This window comes from Stenella coeruleoalba (assembly GCF_951394435.1).
Source record: "Stenella coeruleoalba genome assembly, chromosome: 11".
NCBI lineage: Eukaryota > Metazoa > Chordata > Mammalia > Artiodactyla > Delphinidae > Stenella > Stenella coeruleoalba.
In genome coordinates, this window is record NC_137157.1 from 20,611,776 (window position 1) to 20,637,521 (window position 25,746).

Consider the following 25,746-nt stretch of genomic DNA (forward strand, 5'->3'; position numbering starts at 1 on the left):
AGGGCTAGAGACAGCATGGATGGGTGGGATCCTGGGCTGCCTATCTAATGTACCCACACTTAAATTGAGCAAAAGTCTGCAATGCCAACAGTATAATTAGACGGATCCAAGCTGCAGTGATTGTAGAGGTTACATAAAATCTGCCAAGCCCTTTCATACCTGGAATCTGGGTAAGCTGATAGGCAGTGGGTCTTAAAAATTCTTCATCAGTCTATACTCCAGCCACTGCTTTGCATTAGCGATACTGCCCTTCAGTAATGAACTCTAGAAATTTGATGAATGTGTCTAAAATTTTAATAAAGTGAGGTGTAACATCAGAAAGGGGTATGTAATAACATATAGACATAATGGTGTTATGTATTTTTTTTTCCAAAGCACTTTCACATATGCTATCTTCTTTGGTCCTCATGACATGCCATGGGGCAAAGAGGGCAGGTATCACTGCCTGCATTTTAGAGAAGAGAAAGCTCAGGCTCAAAGAGTCTGTACATGTGCAAGGTCAAGGAGGTAAGTAGCTGACCTGAACTTGAATCTAGGTCTTTTGGACAATAATGATGATGAAGAGGAGGAAAATAATGGCAGTTGTCACTTACTGGGACCTTACCATTTGCTAAGCACTCTACGCTCATTATCACATGTCTTATAAAGCAGTCATGTGAAATGAGTATCATGTTCTCCATTTTACAGATGAGAACACTGAGGCTCAGAAGAGGTTAAATAACATGTCCCTCTAGTGACAAGTGGTAAACAGCACAGTCAAGATTTGAACCTAACTTTCTCGGATTCCATCAACTGTTCTATTTGCTTCCTGTGATAATAATTAAAGCCAAATACATTTTAAATACATATACAGTAAAACGAATATCTGAATTAGAATACTGAATGATGAAGGTAAGTCTCTCCTACAAGGTAAACTTGAGAATCAAAGACCAGAAAGGACGGAGAGAATGTGGTCACCACCATCTCTCAGGAAGGTGTATATTAAATTCAATCTGGGACTTCCCTGGTGGCACAGTACTTAAGAATCTGCCTGCCAATGCAGGGGACACAGGTTGGATCCCTGGTCCAGGAAGATCCCACATGCCATGGAGCAACTAAACCCATGCGCCACAACGACTGAGCCTGTGCTCTAGAGCCCACGAGCCACAACTACTGAGCCCGCGTGCCACAACTACTGAAGCCCGTGCACCTAGAGCCCACGCTCCGCAACAAGAGAAGCCACCGCAATGAGAAGCCCCACGCCGCAACAAAGAGTAGCCCCCACTCGCCACAACTAGAGAAAGCCTGCACGCAGCAACAAAGACCCAACACAGTCAAAAATAAGTAAATAAATTTATATAAACAAACAAACAAATAAATAAATTCAATCTGACTAAAATGCTGCCTAGTTGAAATTACCTTGGCATAAACGCAGCTGTCTGACAGCCTCATGAATGGACAGTATTTATCGCACACAGGACACATGATGATATCTGTAGCTTGGCAGACTTCTTTACTGGAAAAGAGAACAAAAAAGGACCCTTTTTGATGACATAACAGCATTTTTTTCTCCTTCAATTTCACCAGAATAGTCGACCAGGAAATAAGATTCAGTAGATTAAATTTTTGCCCTCAGAAGCTTCTTAGTCTTTTCTTAGTTATTAATATAAACAAGTCCCTGCACAGTTTAATAGTTTGATAAACCTACGTATTTATGAGGCTGTTTCTTGGCTTTTACATATTAATTAGTTAAGCTCAGGAAAATACATGAAGCAAAGCATTGATTGTTTATACCTCAGGTTATACAGAAGTCATTCACAACACTGCACAGGTTGGAAGCGATTTCATACTGAATTATGGGAACAATGAGATACCTCACAGTGTCAGTCTTAACTTCTATGTGCATGATAAATAAGGATAAATTATGGAGGAATAAATAAAAATACTAGGGAGTAGTTCTGGGAGAAAACCACATCTCATTAACAATTTCCCCAGAAATTAAAATATTTTTGCAGGTCACTTTTATTTTTGCAGTCACTTCTAAAAGGCACATTTATTTATTATTTAAGATCACTGTCTGGCCTTGTACGAAGATCTCTATGAATACCTTAAACTATATTCTAGCAAAAGAGCCAAGATAACAATTGTTAACACTGAATCATTCACAAGGTTTCAGCAAGTTGGTGAGATGTCTTTCCAGCTTACAGGGTCCTTGTAAGAACACACAATTGATAAAAAAAAAAAAAAAGGATGATTAATCCACTATTTTGCAGTATTAGTTAGAAAGAAAAAGGTGAAAAAGTCAGAAAAAGAGCAACTTTGAGCCAGTGAAGGAAAGTGATTTGTTCTGTGGATACGTAGTGGCTTGTATACCCATAAATGTGAGCTTTGCTTCCTTGGTAGCTGGAGACCACAGCAACAAGGGCAATGGATGGGCAGACCTGGTGAAGTGAACGTTTTGAATTTTTCCAGGAGAGATTGGAAAGAAGTTAAAATGAATAGCTAAGTGGGCCGATCGTCTGTGAACACCCCAAAACACAAATGCCCAACTCCAAATATAAGCAAAGGCAGGCTCACCCAGAGCTCCCCGTACCTGACTTGGCAGTGATCCAGAGTTATGACTCCATACAAAAAGACAAATAATCCAATGAAAGCGGCTGGGAAGAGCATGCCGGTGTACCAGCCCAACCAGGCAAAATACAGCCCAATCTTCTCTCCGAAGTACCGCCTGTTTAAGACACAGCAGCCTTGCAAATTATACTGAAGTGTTTAAAGTTAGGCATTATAACATTTTGCTCAGTCATTTTACTTTGTTGTGGTTTTGCTGATAACCATGCAGACAAAGTAAGCGGAGAGAATGGAACGTTTGACCAAATTTAAGCTCTGGACTTAAGTTTCTTTTCCTATTACTCTAGATCAGAAATAGAATGAACCCTTCCGTAAAAGAACAGGATTGTATGCAAGCTTGTTCTGAAAACACAGAATAAACCCAGATCATTCAGGAAGTTATACATGATACTGTTATTGACAAGGAACCAGGGGAATTTGAAGAGTTGGTGCCAACACATAATCTCAGTTTTGCCATTTCTGAGTGTGTTTGTTTGTAATGCATGTATTATAATTACATATATTTTTTAAAATAGTAAACAAAATTACTGTGAAAAACTTTTAAACACCGCTTTCAATATTTTGTAGTTTTACAAGATGTTTAAAATGCTAGAATCATAAGATGTTACAAAGAAAGAACTCTAATTACTGAGATTCAACATGAATCAATTCTGAGAGCAACTTTCCCTTTTAAGTGATGACTCTTCACAGGCATTGATATCTACCTCTATAAGATATTTTCCTGAGACTAACCAGCCTGCCTAGTGCCCTGTGGTCTGTGAAGTTTGGTTTTTATTTCTTAAATATCATTATTGTGTTTTCTATGCCCTTCAACAGCTAAATTTCATAACTTAGAAGTTAATTACTTCTTAGTCCAATGTAAGAATATTCGAATTATTTCTTATTCTCCTTCTAAACGAATGCTAACCATGTTTCCAAATGCTGTCTGCTGCTTGCCTCCTAGAGTACTCAATGGCTCCTAAAAGCATGGATTATTTATTTATCCTATCTTCTATTGTGTCCCAACAGAAACCTTCCACTTCCAGAAGACTTTTCCAACATAGATTCATATACACAAATATTCAGTTATCCATCCAACAAATTAAAAAATACCTACTATGTGCCAAAAACTGTGCTAAGTTCTGAGAACACAATGGCGAGCAAAATAAGCTTGGTCCCTCCTCCTATGAAGCTTGCAGGGTGACAATCAATTAAAGAAATAAGCTTATAATTACAAAACTGGGAAAAGGGCTACAAAGGAGGGGAACACAATACGATAAGTGCGTATAACAAAGTCATCTGACAACTCTAGCCAGGGAAGACTTCTCTGAGGACATGACTGTTGGGTTGATGCATGAAAGTTAACTGGGTGGGGTTAGGGGTGGGCTAGAGTGCTTCCAGCAGAGGGAACAGAACCTACAAAGGCCGTGTGATAGGAGGGACCAGGTGAAATAAGGGTGGTGTGGCTGGAACACTGATAATAAGAAATGGGCTGGTGAGGTGGGCACAGGAGAAGCCTCGATGGGCCTTGCAGACCATGCTAAATGCATTGATTTTTCTCTTGAGAAAAATGAAAAGCCATGAGAGGACTGCAGCCAATCTGGGGACATGACCAGTTTCACATTCTGTCTCCAGGGTGGAGAATGGAGTGGAAGGGCCAGAAAGGAAAAAGGGAGACCACATAGGGGAAAACAGCCATAGTCCAGGTCACAGGTGAAGGAAGCAGCAGTGGTAGAGGAGGTGGTGGGGTGTGGCCAGATTCCAGAGATATGGAGGAAGCAAAATCTAGATATAGGACAAGGACTATTTAAGAGATGAGATTCCCCAGTTGCTCCACAACTTCATTCCACTCAAACCTTGCTTGTGCTTTTCATGTCCCCTCCCTTTGGCCAACACAAATCCCACTGCTCTTCCAGGGCTCAGCTCCGCACCTTCCACAGGGGCACTGGCCCATATCCATCCTTTCCGTTTTTCTTAATTGTTGTAAAACTTTTGGCCTCCATCACACATGTTACCAAATTATGCATGGTCTTGTTTTACAGTTGTCTCAAGTTTGCAGGGCTGGTTTTCCTGAAGGAAACTGTGCATTTCTCAAAGCCAGAGACCATGGCTTCTGTGTGTCTTTGCCAACAGTACTTAGCATTGTACTAGGAACACAATGGGCAGTTAATTAATACTTACTGAAAAATGATAAAATCTTAATCAAGAAACTGTCACGGATGGGAGCTGCTTTGCCTGCAGCAATCTTCTGTAGTTTTTAATCGATGTAATCCTGTGACATGGGACTCAGGCTGGGAAGAGAATTGGCTTTGATATTGTTTCCCTACTATTTTATCGTATACTGAGACTCGTCAAAGGCAAGTGATCTCATCTCAGAAAATACTGTCCACTCGCCCAGATCATCTGGATCATCTGTTACTCACACAGAGAAGGGGACACAATTCGTCAATGGCCTTGGGTCAACAGGAGTAAACCCTTGTAACAAGGACTCCGGGGAGATGAAATGTAAAGTGAGTTGTCTTATTATTTCATTTTCCTCTGGCATCATTTTTGAAGGGCTCAGGGAAAAGTGAAATAAATCTGGCCAGTCTAGGAAATGAGACATGACTTTCTTTTTAGTAAGGAATCCATGAAGTGTGGATTGTTACTACTCAATCTTAATAATCGGTCTCTAAATAAATAATGAGATGTCAGAGTATAATGCCTCCATGGCAGAAAGTTGGGCATACACAGACAGTTAAAGAAAACCCACATTTTCACTGCACAAATATCATAGGTTAAAAGCAGATATACTCTTTTGACTTGCAGAATTAAAACAATCTTTAAAGGTTATTAGTTTTAAGTGAAAATTAAAGTAAGCCTGAAATTTATTAGAACGACAGCACCCTCTATTTCCTACTTGCATAATAGTAACTAATATTCCATTTGTCACTAATATATGCAAGCAGTGTTACCTCTCTATAACTGTTACTGATAATTTGTCATTAACAGTCACACGGGTGATGAGCTTCTTATGGAATCTTGGGGGAGGCCTGGCTGATCTCACATGCCCCTTTCCAAGGCTGTTTTGGAGGAAACACCAGCCTCATCAGAGGGAGGTCAGGTTTACCAAGAGCGACCCATGTCCTCTGATAGGCTGCCCTCTTGGGAATAAGTCAGATTTGAGTGTCAGCTGTGCACCGCAGACCGTTTTTGTTTTTCCCCAACGTTGGCTTGTCCCAGTTGACAGTCTGCCCTCATCAGCCTGTGTAAGCTTTATATTTGCATCTGGTTAAAAACTCACCTTACAAGGTCCAAAGGCTGGTATTTATACCACACGCCCCAGGAAGCCCAGCACTCATGGAGCAGATGGCGGTGGTTTACTGCTCCGTGGGTTCTAATGGAGTTTTTACTTCTGTAACTTCCCTGGATAAAAACACCACTGCTGGTGAGGTAATACCCACAAAAGCCAAAAGGAAAAGCTGATAGTAATACTAGCCTTTATGGCAGGAGTAGCAACAGGGGTGATATGAGGAAAAAACAGATCCATTCTATTGAAGGGAAAGCAGTATGGTTAGTTATTCTGGACATAATCTTGATGTTGATGCCATGTCGTAAAAAGCCCGTGCTTGCAGGAATCAGGCAGGTCTGAACTGAGTTAAAATTCAGTTCTGTTACTTTTTAGCTAGGAGATCTTATACTCTCTGAGCCTTGGATTCCCAGGTCATAGTGGAATGAACACCTGCCTCATTAGGTTTCTTCTGTGGTTTGAATGACTAGAGCATCCTGCCCCAGAGGCCATGCCCAAGACTTATGAGTTCTCTTTACCACTTGTCTCAAGATAGAGTAGTTGGTAAACAGCCATAGCTGTAACCTGGTCAGATGGTCCTGTCTGTAAGAAAACCCCAGAATGCAAGAGTGGTAAGTTAGCTAAAAAATTACAATAATTCAAATATAATTCAACCTCCTCACGGAACAAATGAGGAGACCGTGGGCCAGTGGAGTAGGGCGTTTCTAAGTTCAGTTAGTAGAAATGCTAGTTTCACAAATAGAACAGGTACTTTCTGGAGGTGAACTAATTTTTGACATTTTAACTCGAGAAGCCCTTTCTTAGTGGAAAGTGAACAGGCCCGAGAGACAAGGAACTCAGGTTCTAGCTCAGCTCAACACGAACTCACTCTAACATTTCTCTAAACCTCTATTTAAATTTTTACCATAAAACAAGGCAACAAGAGCTGCCCTTCCTGCCTCCAAAGGCTGTTATGTGGTCAAATAATATAATCAAGTTAAACTGAGAGCAAAAATTCAAAAGAGCGATTATGTTATTACTGCAGCTGCTATTACTAATTTGGAAGCTCTCTTTTTATAAAATACAGGGCTTTAGCAAGATGCCCACCACCCACTTGCCTGCACAGAAACTTCTGTCCACCTACCGCTGCTCAGACACTGCCCTTACCGTGGGCAAGGGATGGGCAGGGGGAGGATGCAGTCATCACTGCAACCCTTTTTTGGGGGGCAATGCCAACTAATAACCACATGATATGCTTTGGGGACATCTGTCTTTAACATTCAGAAACACCTGTGTGTGACTCCAGAAAACCTTTGTGTCAAAATGTTTGCTTCTGTTACACAAAAAGGATCACTCCACAAAGGTTTCATGGCTGTCTATAATAGGGCCTCAGACGAAAGCCTCTAGTCTCCTTAATGAAAAAGGCTTAAAAATTCGACACCATCCTCTCCATCCTTCTGGTGTTTAAAATCAAGAGAAGAAACACCATAAGCCAAATAAGAAATATATTTTGGAAAGACTTGCCATGGGTGGATAGTTGGAACTGTCCTCCAAGCTTAATTGGCCAACTGTTAACATTGTTTCCCATAGAAGATTTTTCTGAAATTCTCTCTAACTGTAGTTTCACCCTGGCTACTGTGTGAGGTCCTAGAGGATATGGGCTCTGATATTTATCTTTGTGTTCTCTGTGTTGTACTGCGACTGGTACAGGTTCAGTACCATGAAAATGACAGTAATCTCTCACCAGTCATGAGAATTACGTCCCTGAAAACCCATGTATATAAAGTGAATTCTGGGTTAAATTACCCAAAGTCTAATGGGGGAAACAGAGTTAAGGGTAATCACAGTTACATTTATAAAAGTCCTAATAGATGACAAAGACCATGTAGTAAATAAGAATATAAAAATTTATATGTCTTAAGCAACAATAAGTACAATACTATTAATTTCTATTTATCATCCTTTAGTTCCTAGAGACTTTGCAAAATGGCTTCCTCCCACTCTCTAAGGATTAGCTATAAAATTTTTTGTTGCAGAGACTATATATTTCAGAGACATTTTCCCGCTGGGTCTGGCGCCTCATGCAAATTTTCAATGCCTCTTTCATTTTATGACTTGCGGTCCCTCAGCTATTCCTCTAAATTCACGCTGAGTGACTCTTGATTCAAGTACTCATGCAATTAGAATAAAAAGACAGAGAGAAATAAATCCAGGCTGGGGGAGAGATATCACAATGCAAATAGGCCCTCCCCCACTACCCACTGAACAAATTATTCTGAACAAATATCACATCAACAAACTCAATTAATCACTATCCCCAGAAGCTGATTTAATAACACGGAATTGACAGAGAAGGAGAAAAGGCAGGACAATACCTCGTGCAGAGGAAATGCAGCTTCATAGGAGCCATTAGTAAGCAAACGATTCAGACCTGTAACAATAAAAAAGTCCAATGTGAATCAATACTGAGTTGAAATCATCACAACGTAAGACTAATGTAAGGGTGGTTGTTTTGGGAGAAAACAATCTACGTTTTCAAAAGTGGTTCAAAACTACTTAGGGACAACAGCTTAGAAAGTTTTGCCACCTGCTAGGAAACTGGAATCAAGGACTAGAAAATCAGGTTTTCAAACAGAAACAAAATAGTGAAGCACACCTAGCTTGGCATAGAGAAGCGCGTGCGCTGAGAGACGTGGATGAATTAATCATACCAAAAAGATGATTTTCCACCAGGAGCTCTCCCATTTTCATCCAGAAGCTTCAATATGGACAAACCTAACTCCTCTGCATTAGACTAGTGAGATGACTTTGGAAAGTCCTCTTGTCCTCAGGCCTCAATTTTCTCATCCATAAAATGGGAGAGGGGTATTGGATATGTGGATTTGCAATGTTTTATTGGTTAGATATAAGCCACAGTTTCCACCCGCACTTAAGGGGAAGGGACTACACACTGGGGAGTCACCCTAGGGTGTGTCCACCAGAGGTTTATGAATTTTTTTCAGAGAACCAGCTTTTGGTTTCATTGATTTTCTCTATTTTTTTGTTTTCCATTTCATTGATTTCTTCCCTGATTTTTATTATTTCCTTTCACCTACCTACTCTAGATTACTTTAGATCTAATTTCCTTTCCCTCCCTCATTTCTTAAGGTGGAAGGAGAGGTCATTAATTTGGGACATTTCTTTTCCTGTATAGGCATATAGTGCTATAAATTTCTCCCTAAATATTGCACACTTTTTGATATACTGTGTTTTCATTGAATACAGCAACTTTCTGATTTCCCTTTTGACTTCTTTCACCCATGAGTTATTTAAAAATATATTTAGTTTTAAATATTTGTAAATTTTCCAGAGATGGTCTTATTGATGTCTAATTTAATTCCATTGTGGTCAAAGAATTATTAAGTCTTGTTTTATGTCCCCAGGTATGGTCGCTTGGTAATGTTCTGCGTGCACTTAAAAAACGGGTATTCTACTGTTGGTGGTAAAGTGGTCTAAAAGATCAATAAAGTTAATTGTACTGTACTGTTCAGTTCTTCTAACCCCTACTGATTTTCTGTCTACTTGTTCTATTAATTATTGAAAAAGGGGTATTGAAACCTCTGAGTATAATTATGGACTTGCCTATTTCTTTTAGCAGTTCTTGCTTCATGTAGTTTGAAGCTCTGTTATTAAGCATATAAACATTTAGGATTGTTATGTCCTCCAGATGAACTGACTCCTCCATCATTGTAAAGTGGCTTTCTTTATCCCTGGTAACAGTCTTTGCTCTGAAATCTATTTTGTCTGATATCAATATAGCCACTTCAGCTTTCTTTTGGTTAGTGTGCTATATATATATTTTTGATCCTTTTACTTTTAACCTATTTGTGTCTTTAAAGAGTGTTTCTTTGCGGGCAGCAAAAAAATTAGGTCTTGCTTTTTTTTTTTTTTTTTTTTTGGCGGTACGTGGGCCTCTCACTGCTGTGGCCTCTCCCATTGCGTAGCACAGGCTCTGGACGCGCAGGCTCAGAGGCCATGGCTCACAGGCCTAGCCGCTCCACGGCATGTGGGATCTTCCTGGACCGGGGCACGAGCCCGTGTCCCCTGCATCGGCAGGCGGACTCTCAACCACTGAGCCACCAGGGAAGCCCAGGTCTTACTTTTTAAATTTAATGGCAACTTCTGAATTTTAGACTGGGATTTTCAGACCATTTATATTTAATCCTTTGTGAATTAAGAGGTGTTCCAATCTCATTGGAAATCCTTTTGGATTGCTCTTTCTCTGGCCTTGGGTAGTTTCCTGATGTGTGTACTAATCGGTACTCTGCTAAATACTTGAGGTGGCCCTCTGCAGATCTTCAGGGTTCTCTGGGAAGCTCTCTGCTTTCTGGTATGTTGTCCTGTGAACTCTGGCTGCCTGGGTCTCCCTGGACTCCCAGCAACATCTTTTCAACTCAGGGAGTCTACCAGGTTCTGCCTGGATTCTTTTTCCCTGTGTTGCTGTCCAGAAACCATCTCACTGTAGTAAGCTGGGGCAACTGTAGGGCTCACCTCATTTGTTTTCTGTCCTCGGGCTTCCCTGTCCTTGACTGCCCAATGTTCAGTGTCTTGAAAATAGTCATCTCATACATTTTTTGTTTTTCCTTTTTTGACTGTTTCAGGTGGGAGAGCAAATCCTGTGCCTGTTACTCCACCTTGGCCAGAAGTGGAAGTGGAATGTTTTGATCTTTAACGTTTCTTTCAGATCAAGAATACTACTACTTCCTAAAATGTACTTCAGAGAAGATGGCTGGAAGGATGTCTCTCAAGTGGCTTAGAGATGAGGTCTCTCCATGCTTGAGATCCTGATGAGAGTCCAGAGGCTTAGCCTGACTGGAAAATGGAACATGCACTGATTCACTTTTTATTGATGGAGGGTCAATTAACGTTTATGTATTTTTAATCATGGTAACATGTAAATGTATTTTAAGATGCTTTGACATTAACACTAAATGTCTAAGAAAAGCATCTGAAATACAAATATCCGTAGGGCTTTGTATTTTGTCTAGCACCCAGGAGGCCCTCAATAAATACCTCTGTAATGAATGAATAAATGATTATGTAGAAAGCTTTGATTTTCTGGAGCCTCTATCAAGAATTCTACATATATCATCAATAACTTTCAAATATCCCGGAATAACAGAAAAAATAAGATTCACGGGGACCTAATAAGAGACTTCTCATGATGACCTTTGTAAATTTATGATAATTTATCACAGACCTGAAAAGTAAGAAAGTAGTTAATATTTAAAATCTATCACCTTAGTAACTTCCCCTTTGAGCACCAGTTTTGAAAATATGACTTCATCTCAAGATTTATTTTATGCACTTATATTGTTAAATAAACCTTTGTTGATCTATTAATTGCTCTATTTTGAAAATGGATTTCACTAGGTTTGATTTTCAGAGTTGTAATAAACTCAGAGTGAAATTGAAAAACTTACATAGTGGTAATTTTTGCTCCACTGAAATACCCTTATAAGTCATGTTTACAGACAGTATTTTTGTATTATCTCTAATCAATGTTGGCTCATGCAAGATGCCACTTTCAGAAAGAGTTTCAGGCAGAAAATAACACAGGATAAACATTAATTCTATCAATAAATTAAATTTTCTTCTAACATGTTGTTTCTTTTATTTATGAAACCAAAGATGATAATGAAACACTGGGTCAACAGAGCATTTATAGTTCTACTCCATATTTTTCAGCATAATGTCTGATCTTGGGTTAGTAATTTATTCTGAGATCGGTTATTTCTAACCAGATATTTTTTCAGTTCGTCATTACTGATTTTCAAAGCACTGGGGTTCTTGAAGACAATTCTCTTTCTTTCATCAAATGAGAGAAACTTTTACAATGATCATTTCTTACTAGTAACAATACTACACTTCTCGTGTTTTTTTAAAAACATTTAAAAATTATTGTCTTTGCCCCTTTTCTGTCTCCATCTTGACTAGTTGTAAAAAATAACCCACATTTTGAGATGCAAAAGTTAAGCACAATAATTGCTATATGGCCTCACTGTACACAGTCTTTGATTGTGTACGAATGCTGATGGTTAGACATTGATCATGTTTAAAAGATTTTCAATTCAGTTCAACAAGCACTCCTCCTATGTGCCAGATACTGTGCTAGGCAATGATGATACAAAGGTGAACAAGGCAACTTATTTACAATTGAGGAGCTTATTATCTAGATCAGCAGTTTTTAGCTGCAGGTTCTCAATACCCTAGTATGTTATAATGAGTTGTGAGGTGTGCTTGTATTATACTACCAATATTAGCGAAGGGACTGTTTTTAAAAATTATTTGCATGTTATGAAATAATCCAGAATAGCTACTGCCATAATCATTTCACTTCCACTCACTTGTTTTCTAGCATGTTCCTGATATGATGTTAACCAAGAAAAGTATGATAAAAGTATGTATAGCACATGCTAAGTTTGTTAAAAAAAATCACGTGGACAAATGGGGTATAAAGATGAAAAGAGTAATTAATGTGATACTTAAGTTATTTGGTACGCAAAAATGTCAACAGTGGTTCTCTTTAGTTGGTAGAACTTTCATAATGTCATTGAAAGTAAATAATTCAACGTAATGAAAGAAGAGTTGTACAAATCGTCAAATAGACACTGCAAAAATAATTGCCATTGGAATTCAGAAGAGGAAATCCTTGGAGCCAGAATGGCCATGGAGGACATTACTGGGGGGGGGGATGTGTCCCAAGGGTGGATGGCTGCCGCAGAGAATATGAGAACGTGCTAACCTACAACCCCATCCAAGTCAAGAAAGCCCTAAGTCAGGTTCAACTTCACCATACCCACCTACATTGACTCTCACTGAACACATGATTCCAGGTGTATTCAGATCTGGACTAGGTATCTGTTTCTCCCTATAGTATTTTAATTTATGCAGCTTGGGATCAAAGTAGTGTTTTGCAGCTTCGGCATACTAGTGACTCACACTTGCATTCAACTAAACCTCCCAAGTCTCTCTCTCTTCATGATGTGTTGAGCAACATTTCTCCCACACGGTATCAGGGTAGCTGTTTCGCTGAGTTGGAGTGCAGCACTCTACATTTACAAACTATTAAATGCCATCACTGAGATCTATGAGGATCTGACTCCAATGACTAACATAATGCATCCTTCCAGCCTCCACCCCACCTGAAAGCCTGATGAGAACACTGTCTAGGTTATGTGCCAGCTATCAGTTTATTGCCCCTTAGCTCCAAATGCAGGTTCATTGCCTGCTTTGCAATAATGGAGCTGGACCTTGTAAATACTCCTCCTTTGCCAGGTGGTACAATGTTAAGCTTTGTCAGCAGAAGGCACTGGAGGGACAATGGGGGAGGAAGGAGTTTGTCCTCTTGGTACTAGCATGCTCCTCTCAGTAGGCTTCTGCAGCTCATAGCTTCTGTGGAATCCAGCACCTGCAGTGCCTGGTGGCCAGCAGCCCTGGCCCCTCCTTAAGGGCGGGTGTCCCCCCGAAGAGCTTCACAGAGTAATAACGCTGGTGCAACACCTCCGAATGAATGGCTTCCTTGGAACCCCTCCAGGCAGCTTCTCCCAGTACTTGAGATGGCAGATTCGCAGAGTCCTACTGGCACAGAACCCCCAGCAAACTTTTCTGCCATCTAGTGAACCGCAGCCGCACCCTTTCCAACAAGGTCTGCATCTCAGCTTTGTTTTGGGGAGTCTCTGTAGGGCTGGTGGCTGCTCCTAATATCTGCTCCTTTTCTATTCTTTAGAGGTTTTCTTACCCTTTACTAGCCAATCCTCCATTAACTACAAACTTCTGTCACAGTTAGTTATTTATATATTAACTTTCCTGTTCAAATTCTGTGTGGCTTTTGTGTTCTGATTAGACCCTGACTGATATAGGTCATTCTTCAAAGTATTGATAAAAATCTCACTGGGACAGAGATACCCAAAAACAAAGCCACCCAAATCCTCCTGATATATAGTAATCTGTTTAATAAGGAAGGATATTTGGTAATATATTATGGAAAGACTCTCGTACAAATGCCCCAAATATACTGTGTGGAGGTTATTACTGGGGCAGGTGATTATTGGGAGGATGTGCTTACGTGTGACGGCTCTTCTCTGCCCTTTGCTGCTCCCTGTGCCTGGAACACCTGCTCTTCCAACTTCCCACACTGGCTCCCTCTTGTCATTCAGGTTTCAGTGCAAATTCAGCGTCTCAGAAAAGCTTTCCCTGACCACTCCATCCATCTCAGCTTGAACTCACCCCCACCCCTTAGCCGTCTATCTCTGAAACATCATCTATTTCGATTTCTTCATGTTATGTATTGTGTTTACTTATTTATTGTCTGTTTTTAACTCCTTGAACATACGCTCCAGGAGAGAACGGTGCCCATCTCCCCAACACCTCACCCAGTACCTGGCACATAATGGGCGCTCCTTACATATTTATTGAATTGAGAGCACTTCTCCATGATCTTAGATAAATGAGATGCCATGTTATTTTTAAAAAGCGATCTAAGGATTCTATTAAGATTTTACACTTCTGAGTCATCCATCAGGGGAGTATGCAGGTAGAGGCTTTATGAATCATGAGCATTTCTAGAATTGATATCAACTTAATAAGACCAAAGGATAGAGTCTGTAATCCCCCAAATCAAATGTAACTTGTTATACTAATATACTACTTACCAATTTTGTTTTTTCCTTCTTCATACTTTATTCTTTGTAAAATATGATGCACGATTCTACTTCTCGTGGCATTGTTGAAGAAAGTGTCTTTGTTGTGTATGATGAAGCTGCGCACACACATTGAAAGCACAAATTGAGGATTAATTGGAGGCAAGGGATCTAATCTTTGATATAATTTGGTGTGACTTAGACAGAGGTGTCTTCCGTCTGTCACAGAGAGGGTATGTCTGGAACAGCAATGAGAGAACCCAGAGGTCACACCAGAGGCAAGAGGCTCACAACTCTCAGCAGCTCGGTTCTCAGCCTCCTGAGAACATTCACATCATTATGTCAGGAGAGAGCTGGAGCTAAATGAAATTAAGTGACTTTCAACTAATACCAAGGCTAAGCCTCATATCTTGTTTTTTTTTTCCTCAGTAAGGTCGTTAGATAAATTCAACTAAAAATTCATTTTGTTTTTATCTCCTTTTGTCGTCTACCTCATCCCCTCCCGTGTCATTTTCAGGAATTTTAATATCTGAAACTGGTTTGGGTGATAGACACAAGAGTTAGGTAATGAGCTCTGGCCTGGCTCAGGGGTGAGGTCAGAGGCGCGTCTCTAGAAATTGCTTCTCTCCCGCTCCTTTCCCATGTTCCTCCTCTCCTGGAAGGGGTCCCCCTCTCTTCTAGAGCATATACTTAAGATTGCTGCTCTCTCAGCCAAGGGCCCACCCAGCCTCTGCAGTTTCTCACAGGACACACACACACACACACACACACACACACACACACACACACACCACACACACACACAACACTGAGTTCCCAGTAGGTGTTCCTACCCTACTGAGAGGTTTTCCAGGTAACAGATAGAGCTTCCAGGACCATACAACGCAGCATGAAGTGGCCAGGTCTTCCCCTCCCAAGAACATGTTAAATGGTAGAATATTAGAGATACTGGGAAAGTATAATTGCTTCGTAAATTATAAAGTTTATTAACTCAGCAAACTTTTATTGGGTACTTTGCATGAATTGGACACCATGCAAGACTTATCAATGGTAGCAGCCATTGCCCTCAAAATCCAGCTCAGAAGTCACCTTCCTCAGCGAGTCTCGCCACCTCTCCAACTGCACTTCTGTCACCCGAAGAGTTCAGTACTCTCTCCTCTCTCTCTATTGAAATTTCTTTTCCCAAGAAGATGAATTCTTAGGTGTTGCTCAAATCATTCGGAGATAAAACTGGCCTGGAGAAAGGGTGGTCCAAGCATGGGGTTTGGCTTGGGAATTGAACTGGGAATGTGAGTTTGGGGTAAAGGAGAAAAAGGCCAGAGAATATGAAGACAAAATGTAAATCACATGGACCGACTTCTTGGAGAAGGACTTTCCTCTCATTTCTACTTCTCCTGTATTCTGTTATAGAATATTGTTCTCAGAAAAAAGTAATTTGACTTGGTGGAGGAGAGATAAATGCTATGTGGGTAAATGAGGAAGCTGCAGCATTTATCTTATATCTTCTCTAGGGTTTTCTGAAAACATTTTATGGCATCAAAGAGGAAGAGGGGAAAACTAAGAGTTACATCAAATGTGGTTCCTTTTATTTTATCCTCCTCTGCTTTTTCACCTTATTTGAGACAGACCACTGCACTTTAATACCAATAAAGATGGCATAAAGAAGTAGACAACAAATAAAAAAGCCTATTTTTGACTCACAATTTCAGATAACTGAAAGCTGATAAGCATGACCGTGCTTGACAAGACAATTCTGGGCTAAAAGCGCATGTCCCTCCTCCACTAAATGGTTTTCCGCTTCCTTCTGTTTTTGATAGCACCCCATTACATTTTGGGAGCTCATGTTCTCTATAATAAGCACCACAGGTGAACTTCACAATTTTGTTTTCCTCTTCTTTACATCTAGGTTGTACCTGGGTCCTGGAGATTCTACAGTGGGAACAAATATATAGAGCATGTGCTTCCAGGCACTATTCTAAGCTCCAGATATGGTAACTCATTCCATGCTTATAATAAGCCGGGAGGTCAGTACTGTACAGCCCCATGTTACAGGCGAAGAACCAGAGAGGTTAAGTGATGCACCCCAGTCACTCAGTAAGGATCAGAGCCAGGATCTGAACTCAGGCAGTCTGGCTCCAGAGGCTGTCATCTTATCCGTGCCACTCACTTGCCTCCCTGGGGCAGAAACTTCTGACTCCTGGACGTTGGTTCTCCTGGGGATCAGCCCAAGAGGTGCTCTGCTGGGAATGTTCTCCTTGTTTCTACTTATCCTTAGAGCCTCAGCTCAGGTCACATCTCCCTCTGGAGGTCTTCCCTAACTCCCCCACGCACACCCTGAAGAGTAATGTGGTGCTACGAAAAGAGAAGGGAGCAGAAAAACCATTTCATGAAGGAGAGAGATGAAATTTTAGCTTCAGCATTATGCCCACTTTCCCTTAAGACTTTGAAGTGAGACAGACCTCAGCCTGAACCCCAGCTTTGCCACTTACTGTGTGGTGTTGGGACTGTCCCTCAACTTCCCTGGGTCTTGGTTTCCTCATCTGTGAAATGGGATAGCACTGTAATCATTTTCATAGGGTTTCTGCAGAATTAGGTGAGGTGAGGAACACTGCTGAGCCTGAGTCTGGCATTTAATCAGCTCTCAGAGTTAGCTCTCACCATTGCTGTTGTTTCTATAACATTATATAGAACTTGTCTGCCTACATGACTGTCTTCTCTGTAAGAGCTTCTTCAGAGCAGGGACCGACCATGTGCATCTCTATTTCCAGTACTGGTATGGGGTTTGGCATACGATAAGCCCTTAAAGTTGGCTCAGATGAGAACAAATGAGATCTTCTGGAGAACCCCAGCTAACGTGGGGGCCTATGAGACTAACTCTCATCTCATTATACCTTGGCCTCTATTTCTGCTTCCTGGAAATCTTTCTACCCACTCCATCTTTCCAGCTACCATATGAACTATTCTCTCCACGTTACTTGTCTAAGGATCTTCTTGTAGGGGGTGGAGGAATCTCATTTTCTCTGTCACTCCTTCAAACTGGAGGGCTAAGAGAAAGAACAGTGATGACTTCCTACATCACGGTTCTCAAGCTTCTCTTAGCCACTTACAAAACAACCCTCCTCAAATGAAATCACACACAAACACCATGTAAGTGGAGCTGTTGGGGAAATGTAAGACTTGGTACTCAATCTCTGAGGTTTGAGGGTTCCACCCAGGCTTAGAAACTCAGCTCTGCTTTCACACATTGCTGCTGGGCAGCAAACAAGTACAAATTGTATGAGGGCATCTTGACCAGGTCTATCAAAATTATTCAAATAGCCTCATCACATCTCCTCTGATCTAGCAATTCCTCTCTGGAAATTTATTCTACAAGTATGCTCACCCATGTGCAAAGTGACAGATGTACAAGAATGTTCACTGTGGCATAGGTTATAACAGCAAACCTCTGGAAATGAACTAAATAATTCATCAGCAGAGGAGGGGATAAACAAATAATGGTACAACGCTACAATGGAACACTGCAGCTGTAAAGAGATTAAAGGATGCTCAGTGTAGATATAAAAAATCTCCAAGATACTACAGGGCAAAAATAAAGCTCAAAACAGTCATACAGCTATTTGTGTCCAAGAGGAAAACATATACATGTAAAGGAGTACACAGATATATGTGTTGACATGTATGTTTGCCGGTGCATGCAGAGAATGACTATGGAAGGATATATAAACATCTGGAAAGACTGGTTGCCTATGGGAAGAACTAGGTGACTGGGAAGGTAGGAAGGAAACTTCACTGTACACACTTAAGACGTTTTTATCATAAGTAAGTACTACCTATAAAAAAAACCCCTGAAATATTAGAAAAAAGAAAATTTAAAGGGAAAATGCAATTTCTGTTCTAGGTTGTTCTTACTTTCACCCTCAGTGGTGAGGAGGGGAATAAACTGCTGAATTGGTGGAGGATCAACTATATGATTAAGGCTCTAAACATCTATCTCCTTATCCTACCCCTTAGAGGAATTCTGCAACATGCCCAAAGTCATTCAACCAGCAGGTGTTGAGAAAGGGTTAAAAAACCAAACGCCGGGCTTCTCTGGTGGCGCAGTGGTTGAGAATCCACCTGCCGATGCAGGGGACACGGGTTCGTGCCCCGGTCCGGGAAGATCTCACATGCCGCGGAGCAACTAAGCCTGTGCGCCACAACTACTGAGCCTGCGCTTTCGAGCCCGCGAGCCACAGTTACTGAGCCCGCATGCCACAACTACTGAAGCCCACGCGCCTAGAGCCCATGCTCCGCAACAAGAGAAGCCACCGCAATAAGAAGCCCGCACACCACAACGAACAGTAGCCCCCCACTCACCGCAACTAGAGAAAGCCTGTGTGCAGAAACAAAGACCCAACACAGCCAAAAATAAATAAATAATAATAATAATAAAAAAACCCAAATGCCTTGCTCCAAATCTTCCCATTCTTTTGTAAAAGGAACTGCTGGAAGGTCTGCCTGTGTGCATGTGTGTGAAGGGGGCTTTCTGAATGCTTCCAGCTTGCCCTACGAGGAAGGCCCTGCTCACTAAGTAATGGGCAGACCTGAGCCTGAGGCTCCCGCTGACCCCCTCCAGGACCTCTACCCTCCTGCCTTCCCTGGAGGAGAACAGCTCTTGGTTTTTACTTGGGAAGGCTCCGACCTCCTTTACTCGAGGAGGGATGAAATAGAAAAGGAAAACGCTGTGAAACTGAGGTTCAACTCCAGACCTCCTGGGGCTGTGGTTATTTGCTCTTTACTGATATGTTCTCCTGTGGTCACCTGTCCACGGCAGTGTGGTAGAGTATCACAATATGCCAGGTGTTTATCAGTCAAGCATTCTGTTTGCTCTGTGCAAAGCACGGTGTGTTGAGGGTGTTATACATGGAGGTGGGTGGAGGGTGGGAAGGGACATGGATGTTAGGTATGCATGTATTTTAATCAGGGGACTGCAAAAGCGGAAAGAACCCAGCTCCTTTCTTATATATTCCTATTCGATAAAATGAGAAACACGCCAACATTCAAGGGTGTGAACTGGGGAAAGGTGCTTTTTAGAGACGGGTATAAACTCAGCTTATGAAGCGTGCCACTTGTAAAGCAGATAACAACTCATTTCTTTTTCCTAAACTTTCCTCTTAGGCCACAGCTGTGAGGATAAGACTACACTGTCTTCACAATTACTTTAGTTTGAATTGGCTAGAGGCCAGTACTGTTGGATAAAAATTTCTAAGATAATGGAAATGTTCTATATCTGTGCTATCTAATATGGTAGCCACTGGTCATATGTATCTATTAAGCACCTGAACTGTGGCTAGTGTAACTGAGAAAGTGAATTTTTACTTTAATTTAAACTGATTAAAATTTAAACAGCCGCACGTGGCTGGGAGCTAACTGATATTGACAGTGCAGATAAACAAGGGCCTGAACTGTGGACCACACTTTGAGTAAGCAGGACGAGCCTAACGATGGGGTCCTTATCTTGCATCCCCCTTTGACTACAGAAACTGGAGCAGGAAACTGGGCGAGGGGTGAGCGTGCCCTCCAGGTCCATGTACAGGTTGCCTGAAGACCTGAATTCAAATCCTGCTCTTCTCCTTTAGCTGTGTGGTTTGGGGGAGGTCACTGAGTCTCTCTGAGACACAGTAATCTGTCAGGAAAATGAGGGTCATAATGCCTTAACTGCCCAAGGACAGGGTTAGACAGTCACAAAGCGAGACGATAAATTACTGAGATAGATCACTAAACCTAGTTGGTAGGCAGTTGGATATAGTGTCCAATCGTCTATTTGAGATCACATTTGTAGTCTAAGAGACAACTCAAACCGAACACGTCCCAGACAGAACTTCTGATCTGCACCTTTGTAAAAGAAAAACCTGCTTCCTCCCTGGTCTTTTCCATCTTAAAAAATGGCACTACTAGGCACCCAATTTCTCAAGTCACAAACTTGAAATTATCTTTGATCCTCTGTCTCTCATATCTGATATCCAATCAAGTTCTTTGGGTTCCTCTTCCCAAATGTTACCCTGAATCTGATCCTTTCTCACACTTCTTGCTTCAAAGCTGTTTCCAGGACTACTGCAGTAGCCGCCTGACTATTCTAATTTCACTCTTTCTCCCTTTAGTTCATCCTCTATGAATCTATGAGGCAATGATCTTTTAAAACATAAATAAAATCTTATCCCTCTTCTGCTTAAAGCTCTTCAATGACATCCCACCGATTTTTGAATAAAGCCCAAACACCTTTCCATGGTCTAAATTCTCATACATAGTCTGGTTCTTGCTTACACCAATGACTTCAACTCCTTTCTTTTTCCCCTTGGTCACTGTAAACCGGCAACCTTGCCCTTTTTTCTGTCCTTGGGAAAAAAAATCCAGCTTGTTATTGCCTAGGGCTTTTGCCCATGCTGTTCCTAGATTTTTGCATCACTTTTTGGTCTCAACTTAAATGTCACGTCCTTACCATCCTAGCTAGGACTGTCACTCTCCTGTTTCACCAGTTACTCCCTCTCTGTTCTATTACCTTGTTTTATTTTCTTCTTAAGTTTTATTTAGAATTTTTTTTTTATTGGGGCAGGGGTGGGGAGACATGTATCTGCATGTTCACTGTCTGCCCCCCTTCTCCCGCAGAATGCAGACAGGGCTTGGACTGCCTTGTTCCTTATTCTAGGGCCCGAGTGAATAATCAGACCATGTGTTTTCCATACCTAGAGACCCACTGAATGTTGCAGAGATTGTCAGATTATATCACAGATACATTTTACATTTTTCTCTAACTTAAAGATTCTGAAAATCAGTTTTATTTTATAATTATGCTTTCTTTGTATGTGTTACTACTTTGGGGGAAATAAAGGCAATGAAGAGGCTTTAAAAAATTTGGTTTAATACCTACCTTATGACATTTCTGAAATTGATAAAATAAACAAGTATCCTCCAAGATATGAAAATCTCCATGTTTTAAAACTTCAAGTGGAAATTTTCTCAAGAAGCATTTAACTACCTATAGATGGTGCTGTATATGTATTTTAGATTCTTAGCCACATTATTGACTTCTATAAATTTAAAAATCTAAGGCATATGGCAAAGAAAGAAACAGAAACAGATTATTAATCAAGGCATGTTTCTTGGCCCTAGGGTACAGGGGCTTGAAGCACGTGCCCCACTGGATTTCAGAACTGCTCTGCTTCTGTTGCTCTCCATTTTGAACGGAAGCATCTATTGTAATTATCTGGGCCCATCTCTCCTCACGGTCTGCTGGAAACGTAAGGGGCAGTTAGTTTGACTTTTATATGAACAGGTCTCTGGTCCAAGAAGAACTATACCTCAAGAGCTGCTTCCAAGGATTCTCATCCCCAATTGAACCTGATGTTGGAACAAAAGATCCTGGACTTTGAGCCTAATGTCACATTGGGATGAGAACTTTGGGGATCCTGAAATGGGAATAAGCATATTTTCTCTGTGGGAGAAATGTGAATAAAATACATGCCAGAGGGAAGACTGTGGTGGAATGCAAAAAATGGTCACAATTCCTCCCATTCCTATATACACATCCCGTTGTGATGTGAATTTCCTGCTTCTTCCATCAAGAGATAGAGTCTATCTCTTCACCTCTTGAATCTGAGTATGTCTTATGACTGGCTGTCATCAACAGAATGTGGAAGAAGTGATTTTTGTTGGGTTCTGAGCTGAGGTCCAAGCTCTGAGCACCCACTCCCGTCCACTTGGAACACTGCCCCAAGACCGTCAACATACGGAAGCCTGAGCTAGCCTCTCTGAAGATAAATGACCACATAGAGAGAGAAACCCAGCCACAAGCTGGCACCATCCACCAGACATGGAAGGGAGAGAATTTCAGACGGTCCAGCCTGGCTGAGCAAAGAGATGATTGCAACCACGTGTTGACTCCTGCTGAAACCAGTGGAAGAACTGACCAGCTGATTCCAGCACAAACTGCTCAAACAAAAGAATCATGAGCAAATAAAACGTGTGCTGTTTTAAGCCAGTAACTTTTACTGTTACATAGCAGTAGATGACCAACAGACCAGTCTCTCGTGATGGTTGAAATTGTACCATTTCATAATACAAAAAGAACAGTGAAGGTTAATGCCTTAAAGATAAATATTTCAGGAAACTTTCTTAATTAGACTTTTAAATAGAGACCTCCCTTTTTTTTTTAACAAAGAGAAGCAAAGGTGATACTGTTAACTGTCACTTAAATTACGTCCTCAAATTAGTGAAAATCTAAGTAGGAACAAAGCAACCAATTAATTTTTTTAAGCCCTATTTTGATAGTTTTGGGGGCTTTAGGCAACTGCAGTGCAATAACTTTTTTCTTTGGCTGCACCACACAGCTTGTGGAATTTTAGTTCCCCGACCAGGGATTGAACCTGGGCCCTTGGCAGTGAGATCACGGAGTCCTAACGACTGGACCACCAGGGAATTCCCCTAACTTCTTAAGTATACTTGTTATAAGGAAAAGGATGAGATGATTATCGAACTAAATATATAATATTCAGAGTCCTGACTGGTAAAAATTTCCAGGCCTCTTTTTAGGCGATAAGCTACTGGAATGTGAGGCATTTTTATTCCAATGGTCATTTTTAATTGTACTTCACAATCTCACCTTTTCTATTTGAATGTTAAATACAAATTAAGAAATACTTGCTCTTGAGACTTTCAGGTAAGGATGGAAAATTAAACACCTGTATTCAATTTTTCTCTCTCTCAAAACCCCATGAAAACAATAGCAATGTGTGTGTATTTGTGTTTAAATAAAGGTGTAACACTCAAGGGACGGGGATAGCAGAAGAAAATAGCAAGAAAATGTTGGAATGAGAAAAGTAGACCGACAAGTGGTAACAGAGTTAGGAGACCAGAAAAAGCTGAATACTAAATCAGCTCTGGAGAGAACCAAGACAAATTATATTTATGCTACAAAATCTCATAAAATCGTAGAACTGGGGCACCAGTGACCTCTAGAAGTGGGCTGAAGGGGATGCTTAAATAAGTACTGGCTGAAAGCTGTTTAGGAAGAAGTCAGATCCCCAGATCCTCACTTGTACTCTAACAGAGTACTGGAGTTTCGTTTGTTTGTTTGTTTGTTTTGATAGGGTAATATAGTCTCTGAACTGAGAAATCAGGCATGGTTAGGAGTAGGGGTACCATAGTGAACTCTGGAGGATCAAGTGAATATTTGCATCCTGGAAGCTGAGACTCCCAGCTATCTTCATCCATTTAGGCTCTATAACACTGGCAGCCAGGCCTCGACTTTTCAGGCAGAAGACTGGCAGAGACCTCTCTGGGGAATCCAAGCAGCCTAAGATGAAAAATCTAGTGACATCAGAGACTCCAAAATAAAACTACCCAGCCACGAAGCCCACAGTTGACAGGCCCCACCTTATACTCTAAACTTCTTCTCAAGTTTTGCATTTCCTATTCTTAAATATGGACAGCCAGCCAAAGATTACTACATATCCGAAGAAATCTATTAACATAAAAGATAGAGAAAAATGCAAAGAGACAAAAACAATCAGAAAGAAATACGTTAGAGGAAATTAGCTATGTAGAGTGATGAAATATTTTAAAAATCATTATGAATAGGCCATATATGACAAGCCCACAACTGACATCACACTCAATGATGAAAAGCTGAAAGCTTTTCTTCTAATATCAGGAACAAGACAAGAGGCCAACTGTTGTAGCTTTTATTCACATACTATTGGATGTTCACTAAACATATTGTGATAATCATGTCATGATGTATGTAAGTCAAATCATTATGCTGTACACCTTAACCTTATACAGTGCTGTATGTCAATTACATCTCAATAAAAATGGGAGGAAAAAAGATAACCCCTCTTTCCCCCCCAAACTCCATAGTATTAGAAGTCCTAGGCAGAGCAATTAGGCAAGAAAAAGAAATAAAAGGCATTCAGATTGGAAAGGAAGAAGTAAAACTGTCACTATGTGCAGATGACATGATAATATTTATAGAAAACCTTAAATTCTCCACTAAAAAAACTGTAGAACAAATGCAGTAAAGTTATAGGATACAAAATGAATATACAAAAATTTGTGGCATCTCTATACACTACTAATGAACTCTCAGAAAGAGAAATTTAAAAATCTCATTTACAATTGCATCAAAGAGAATAAAATACCTAGAAATATATTTAACCAAGGATGTGAAAGACCTGTACACTGAAAACTGTAAGACATTGATGAAAGAAATTGAAAAAGACACAAATGGAAAGATAGTCCATGTTCATAGGCTGGAAAAATTAATATTGTTAAAATGTCCATACTACCTAAAGCAATCTATAGATTCAATGTAGTCTCTCTCAAAATTCCAATGGCATTTTTCACAGAGATAGAAAAAAAAAATCTTAAAATTTGTATGGAATTACAAAAGACCCTGAATAGCCAAAGCAATCTTGAGAAAAAACAAAGCTGGAGGTATCACATGCCTTGATTTCAAACTATACTACAAAGCTGCAGAAATCAAAACCAAAATATGGTATTGGCATAAAAGCAGACACAAAGATCAACGGGACAGAACTGAGAGCCCAGAAATAAACCCACACACATATGGTCAATTAATTTATGACAAAGGAGCCAACAACATACAATGGGGAAAGGACAGCCTCTTCCATAAATGATGTTGGGAAAACTGGAGAGCCACATGCAAAAGTATGAAACTGGACCACTATCTTACACTATACATAAAAATTAACTCAAAATGGATTAAAGACTTGAATGTAAGACCTGAGGCCATAAAACTCCTAGAAGAAAATATGAGCAGTAAGCTCCCTGACATTGGTTTTGGTGATGATTTATTTGGATTTGACACCAAAAGCAAAGGCAACAAAGACAAAACTAAACAAGTGGTACTACATCAAACTAAAAAGCTTCTGCACAGAGAAGGAAGCCATCAACAAAATGAAAAGGAAACCTATGAAATGGGAGAAAATATTTGTAAATCATAGACCTGATAAGGGGTTAATATCTGAAATATATAAAGAACTCATACAACTCAATAGCAAAAAAACAAAAAAAAATCTGATATAAAAAAAGGGCAGAGGATCTGAACAGACATTTTTCTAAAGAAGACATACAGATGGCCAACATGAAAAGATGCTCAACATCACTAATCACCAGAGAAAATAAAATCAAAACCACAATGAGATACCATCTCAG

General features: G+C 40.5%; 1 protein-coding gene across 1 annotated transcript in view; it reads right to left on the reverse strand.

Moving 5' to 3' along the window:
- Window positions 1-25,746, reverse strand: part of ANO4 (anoctamin 4) — a 482,060-nt gene that overhangs the window by 100,101 nt on the left and 356,213 nt on the right. The window contains exons 15-19 of the mRNA XM_079935996.1: window positions 14,548-14,654; window positions 8,230-8,285; window positions 5,870-5,991; window positions 2,573-2,707; window positions 1,399-1,495 (exon numbers count right to left, since the gene is read on the reverse strand). Of these exons, the coding sequence (XP_079792122.1) occupies window positions 1,399-1,495; window positions 2,573-2,707; window positions 5,870-5,991; window positions 8,230-8,285; window positions 14,548-14,654 (517 nt within the window). The remainder of the gene's footprint in view (window positions 1-1,398; window positions 1,496-2,572; window positions 2,708-5,869; window positions 5,992-8,229; window positions 8,286-14,547; window positions 14,655-25,746) is intronic.